The sequence below is a fragment of the Alexandromys fortis genome, unplaced genomic scaffold (genome assembly GCF_014885135.2).
Source record: "Alexandromys fortis isolate MF-2015 unplaced genomic scaffold, M_Fortis_MF-2015_v1.1 scaffold_132, whole genome shotgun sequence".
NCBI lineage: Eukaryota > Metazoa > Chordata > Mammalia > Rodentia > Cricetidae > Alexandromys > Alexandromys fortis.
Window position 1 is genome coordinate 1579277 of NW_026068055.1, and position 6654 is coordinate 1585930.

Below are 6654 nucleotides of genomic sequence, written 5' to 3' on the forward strand. Positions count from 1 at the left end.
TGTCTTTCTACAGGATGCTGCTTTCTATAATTCGTTTAGTGAGAATTGGTACCCCTTTGCATTGCTCTACTAAAAGAGGCCCTTTCTGCAATTTATACAAACCTGCTATACATGGAACTATGCTGATGATTGGCAAGCAAGCAGAGGTTCTTTTTCTTACTAGTATTCATTAGAAAGTTGATTATCTTGCAGCCCTTTATTCTCTAGAGAAAAATTCAGACACTGAGTCCTCCTGCCTCTGTGTTGTTAGCAGGTAGCAGACTGAGAAGAATTGGAAAGAGTTAAGTTTCACCCTGGGCTGCTTCTTCACAGTATAGATCTCAGTTAAAACAGAGCAAAGGAGCCTGGCTGCGGTATGTATATCAGTGGTAGAGAACTTTTAGCTGGTATTCTGGAACCTCGGGGGTGATCTAGAGGACCATAAAACCAATCCAAGCAGAACACCCCCAAACCAAACAATAAGAACAACAGGATACTCATTCATGGGCTTCTTCTCAGAAGGGAACAACTGTTTTTTGAGTTTGCTCCCAGGAAAGTTATGTCCTAGGGGCTTCTTGGTTTCCACATTTCTACATAAAGCATCTCCATTTTTTTTGTTCTTTCTTTCCCACTAATTTTTCTGCAGACTGCAGTCATAAATTCTTTCCAGCATATTCCTCTCCCTCTCTGCCACTCACTCTCTCTATTTCTGTCTCTGGCTTCTGACTCTGTCTCTTTCTGCTTCTCTCTCTTTTTTGTGTGTTCTCATCATTTGATCTGTTTCTCTTACACACACACACATACTGTTTTAGGTTTGTTTTGTGTTCCTGCAGTAGGTGATGCAAATTTATCCATTCCCCAAGGACAATGTCCCAACAGCATAAATAGAAATATTTATTAATTTTAGAAGAGGTAAATTTCCAGAGAAAAGCAGAGAGGAACATGTATAAATATTAAAGCGACATAAGAATGCATACTGGAAGTCACATATAAAAGAATAATTTGGGAATCCCTGGGAGAGTGACTGGTGCACACATCATTTTGTTTAACTGAATAAAGGATTCTTATTAAACTAACCTTTTCAGAACTCCAATAAGCAAGGGCTTAGCTTGATTCGCCTTTGTCTAAGAGGTTGCTAGCAAATAGTAACCCCTTACAAAATAAAGGATTAAAGTTAAGTAGTTTAATTATTATTCCATAAGCAAGATTAATGGAAAAGTGCTGAGAAAGAAACACCAGAGAATAAGAGGAGTAGTTCGTCAGGGAGGGACTCTGGAGGGGGAGGCAGATTGGGAGAGACAGCAAGCAGGCCCTGGGGAACTGGGAGCTACTGCTCCTGAAGCAGGCGGGTTTGAAATAGTTTCTGGCTGTGAGATAAGAAGTCAGAAGGAACTCTATGGCCTGCGCACCACTGAGTGGCAATGCTTCGGACAGTGCTAGGCTGACAACCACTTTCTTTGGAATCATCAACGTTATTCAGAAATGTGATGCTGGATTCCTGGGTTCTGCCTTGTGGTACAGCATCACTGCTTATAAGAGCAAGACTTAAGGTCTAACTCTTTCATCAGCATTCAGTAATTCCTGGATCCATGAGCATCAAAAAAAAGGTGGCTTACAGGACGCCAGACACCATGTGATGGCTGACATACAAATGCAGAAGTTTGATTATTTGATGGAATGAGGACTGTAGATATTAGAAAGAAGAAGTTCATCTCTTACTAGGTGTGGTGCAGAGATTTATTGCTACCTCAAATTAAGCTTTAAATAATCGAATATACTTTTTAATTGTTATTTTCTTCTTTTAAAACAGTTAGTCACTTTATACACAAACTGGAATGGCTTGGGACTGAGTGAGAGGAAGGGGGTAAATTTCTGGTGTACGCACAACAAAACATCTTGTTTATAGTTAAAAATTTAAAATGAACATTTTTAAACAAGTATCCATGGCATGAGATAAAGTGCCTTGCAGGTTAATATCTAACAACTAGCCCTTTGGGAAAATATCCTGATGTGTAGATACGAACTAGTTCTACCTGGGTGAACTGCATGTTGTCAGTAGCTTAATGCCTGACTAACAGAGTTCCTAAGGTCCTAATAAATCAGGGCTTATGAATCAGAGCTTCTGAGTGTCGGCTGGCTGCCCTCATTTATGTATGTTCCCTGTGTTTACCATTGTTTCTCAGTGTGGATGTTGCAACTGATTTATTATATCAAGCAAAGCACAGCCCCAGTCAGCTGCTGTATGCTCTTGCACTTCCTCATGCTCTGTACTTTTTGAATCATTATAATTTAGATACGCTAACATGATCCATAAATGCTTTACTTAAAGTGTTTTCCTACATTTGTTCATCAGTGCACTTTGAAAATTTAACAAAAGTGCAGTATTTCAGGGGGAAAGCTAGTAATAGCCATGAAATGAAATACACTAATCAAAATTCTGTATTAAAATTCAATGGTGTCACAGTATAGGATGCTGTCTAATTCAGGTTTCAACATTTTTCCCTTCTGAAAAAATAGCTTGGGTTGGAGAGCTGGGGGGGTTTCTGGCTCAGTCTTTAGAACACTCTAAATAGCTGTGCTCGATATCCACTGGGAAGAGGAAGCTGTTGTCCCCTGGCCGCCCAAAGGTCGGGCAGGAAAATATTTATATGATTGAGTCGTGTAATTGAAAGGAGAGGAAAGGAGAAGTGTAGCAGAATTTTAAACAGCACCTCACTACCCAAAGACTTTCCAGGTTGGAGGGAGGAGTGTGTGAGCAGGTAGTGCTCGCAGCCAGCAACATCTCTTTGGGAGACACTGGCTTTGTTACCATGAGCCCTCTCTGAGCTGGATCCATGTCTCTGGCCTTTTTTTCTCTCCCTCACCCTCCCTTGAGTTGTCGGGTATTTGTTTGCTTGTGTTTCGTTTCTTTCTTTTTTTTTTTTTTTTTTTTTTTACAAATCACAAGACAGTAGTTTGTTCATTCCATTAGAGAATTAGGTAAACTTCATATTACAAAATCAAAGTAAGTATAATATTGAAGAATTAGAATATCTTCAGGAAACCAGTTACAGTTTAACTGAAGTGGATGTGAACACAGGATTGGTGTCTATTGAGGAAAGTCACGTTCCTCTAATATATGAAAAGATAACAAGATACACTTTCTTAGTCATCGAGGAAGAAATTTTCTTTCTTGACAAGCTGGTACTATTTTTTTTGTAGCTCTTTTCCCTTCTCCTTTCTTTGGATTCACCTTTCCACGGAGCTTCTTTAGACGTCTTAGCTCATCCTTAAAATCCTGATGCTCATCTCCGTAGAGGCCAAGGAAATGGAGTGTGCCCATGAGTGCAAAATACGTGTTGTGATTTGGATACCAGTCATAAGTCTCTCTCTTTTTGGCCAAGGGCTGCTCCCTGAACATATTCACCACTTTCATGGACTTTGAATCAGTAGGCCTGGCCACTTCACCAAAGATCCGGGCACTTAGAGGAAACATATGCAGTGCATATTCTGAAAGCGAAGCCATTTTTTAAGCAGTGAGGTACAAGATTTCCTGCGTCTGACCTTGCTCGTGTGCGTCCCAGAAAGTCCTGTTTGCTTGTTTTTTTTGTTTTTGTTTTTTGTTTTTTGTAAAAATATTGTTTTTAGAAGATTTTAGAGAATTGAAATTAAATTTGTTGAAGTGTCATTAGATTGTTCTTCTAATGAGCAATTCCCTCCATTCATATGGATTAATTGGCCGACCGATTCCAGTTGCTAGGCATCTGGATTACATGTTAGTCTGGACACCGTGCTCCTCCCTACTCATATGCTGCAGTCCCAGTGTATTTGAAATTAGGACCTATATAAGAAGGGGAGAAAAGTTACTGTTCTGGTAAAAGTTGAACACTAATCTGACAGGACTGGTAATTATATGAGGTTAAGAAGAAACACAAGTAACCTTCGTTACCTCCTCCCCTTGTGTTGTGGGCGTGGCAAGAGTAGTGATCATCTGTGAGCATCAAGAGAGCCCTCATAAGAACCTTTGGTTTGTACTTCCAACCTCCGAAAGTATAAGAAAATAAATAGGTCCTAAATTTTATTGCTCAAGACACCCTGACTACAGTATTCTACTGTGGCAATCCAAGCAGGCTAATTAAAACCAACATCCTTGAATCAGTCTGGAAGGGACAGCAATCCAGAAATGGAGTGCACACTTGAGAGTGATTTTCTGCTTGGTTTGAGGTGGCTGAATCTGCTTCTAGTCTAGACCTCTGAGGCAGGAAGACATGTGCCTTTGAGAGACATTTTAAGCCTGGAAGACATATGTTTTGCTAAAACTTGAATCAGGAACACACTCACCTTTGATCCAGACCTTGAGGCAGGAAATCACGCCTTTAACATGGGCCACAGCTTCTGCTGAAAGCCTATATAAGGACAATGGAAGAAGGAAGTTCTCTGCTTTGCCTGCTTGTCCTCATCTTGCTAGCACATCTATTCCTTCCTTGGTTTTGGAGCCTACTACTTCGTGATTCCATCATATTCAGAAGACCAGCTGAGATATCCAGCCTTGTGGGACTGAAAAACTACTAGATTATTAGACTTTTCATTCACATCTAGTCGTTGTTGGATTAGCGGGAATGCAGCCTGTAAGTCATTTCAATAAATCCTCGTCTATATCTATATATTTATATCCTTATCTATATCTATGTCATCTATATATACCATCTATATCTATCATTGTCTGTCTCTATTTATATCTATCATATCTATCTATCATCTATCTATCATCTATCTATTATCTATCACCTATTAATCAATCTATGGAGGGAGGGAAGGGAATGAGGGAAGGAGAGAGACAGAGATTCATTCCTTAAGTTTTGTGACTCTAAAGAACCATGGCTAATACAGACAGCTTCATTTGGGCTTATGGTCTTAGAGTTCTTAGTTTTTAGTCATTTGAATCTGTTTGTACTAAGTCCATGGCAGGACAGAACATTGTTGCAGGAGGCAGGTGGTAAAACTCAACTATTCACATCAGGCAATCAGCAAGTACAGGGAAAGAGAATGTTGAGAACAAAATCTCCTGTTCAAGTATGCAGTCTCAAATATTTCTTCCATTCAGCTTTGTCTACTAAAAGTTACACTTTTCCATACTAGCCCATTAAGTTATGAACCTATAAATAGATTAGTTCATTCATGATGTAGAGAGACTTCTTGACAATTTACCTTCCAAAGGTTCCATTTTTGAGCACATTTGCAATGGGGACCAAGTCATGATCTTTTGTAGAATATTCAAGATATAAACAACAATTTGCATACTACAAAATGGTAGTGCTTGGATTTGATTCCATTTTTCTTACTCAAGAGTTCAAGATCTTTAAGAATATTTCAAAAATGAAATATTAACATATAATTACTGCACATCCCCACTAAAGTTTTATTTCCTAAAAGTTACCTAGATTGTGTTTTATTCTCTTCCATGATGATACTGTTTATCTTAGTCCATGAGTGCTGACATAATAGAATACCAGAAACAGGGCAACTTCTGAAGGATAGAAATTAATGTCGTAGAGTTCCAAGGACTGGCAAATCTAGACAAAAATCTTCGGCTTGTTTCACAATGTAGTTAGATGCTGCTTTTTTTCTTTCAAGATGGTACATTCATTTTGAGGTTTTCAGAGGAGAAAATCGAGTGTTCTTAAAGGCTGAGAGATAGAAAGCAAAAACCAAACTCCTTTTGTTAAACCATCTCATGATGGTGTTGATACATTCCTGAGAGTGGAGACTCTGGATTCTCAGTTGTTCTCCACGAGGCTTCACTCCCAGCATGGTAGCATTCATTGGAGATTAGTTTTCTATCAAAAAATTTCTTTATGTATCCAGATCATCGCATCATTTATACATATAATTTTCAAGTGTTTGGGAAGGGAAGAGCAATATCTGAATTAGATTATGGGTCTTTAAAATTTATCTCTTTTGACTCCAAATTTTAATTGTAGTGAGTCCCCGTAGACTGATGGAAAAGAAAATGTTTAAGAACGTTGTAACAACTGATTTCGCCCTTTTTATTCAATGATGAGTCTGAGTTAAACTTTGATCTAGAAGTTCTGCCAACCTTAGTACAACTACAGTAGTATCTGCAAGACCATCCTTAATAAACAAATAGAACCTTTAACTTGAAGAGTCACTAGGCCACATTAGAGTATGTTGTGTTAGAGCTTGCTTTCTGTTGTGATAAACACTGTCTTGGCCACTGTCCTATTACTAACCTCTGTACTGTTTTTCTTCATTCCATTAACAGTATACCAAGGTTTCTTTGTTACATCAGTATTTTTAAACAATCTTTTTACTAACAAAAACACTAACGAGAGATTTGATACCTCAGTATGATTTTGATTTCCATTTTTATATTGGTGTTGATGCTAAACATTTTGTTTCATACAGCTGTGGCTTTTTTGTGACTTCTGTGGGGAAATGTCTATTTTGCTTTACTGCTCATCTTCCCCATCTCATTTATTTAGTTTCTTTTTGACTACTGAGCTTTTTTTCTTTTTCTCCCAAATTTCTTTGTTGTGTTGTGGATAGCAACCCTTTGTCCAATGCATGGTTTACAAGCATTTCTCCTATTCTGCAACTATTTTCTAGGCTAGGTTTCCTGGAACACAAAGAGTCTGTCAGTGTCAACAGTGTCCTTCCTGTGCTTGCTATCTTTGT

General features: G+C 38.5%; 1 protein-coding gene across 1 annotated transcript; it reads right to left on the reverse strand.

The window, feature by feature from the left end:
* Positions 1-3127: 3127 nt before the first annotated feature.
* On the reverse strand, positions 3128-3484 carry LOC126487169 (28S ribosomal protein S33, mitochondrial-like). Its single transcript, XM_050119840.1, has one exon. It carries the CDS (start codon positions 3482-3484, stop codon positions 3128-3130), a length of 357 nt encoding a protein of 118 aa, XP_049975797.1.
* Between the last annotated feature and the right edge of the window lie 3170 nt (positions 3485-6654).

What these genes read in the sequence shown, in the direction of transcription:
- LOC126487169 (XM_050119840.1), bottom strand. Translation starts at nt 3,484, where the DNA reads ATGGCTTCGCTTTCAGAATATGCACTGCATATGTTTCCTCTAAGTGCC.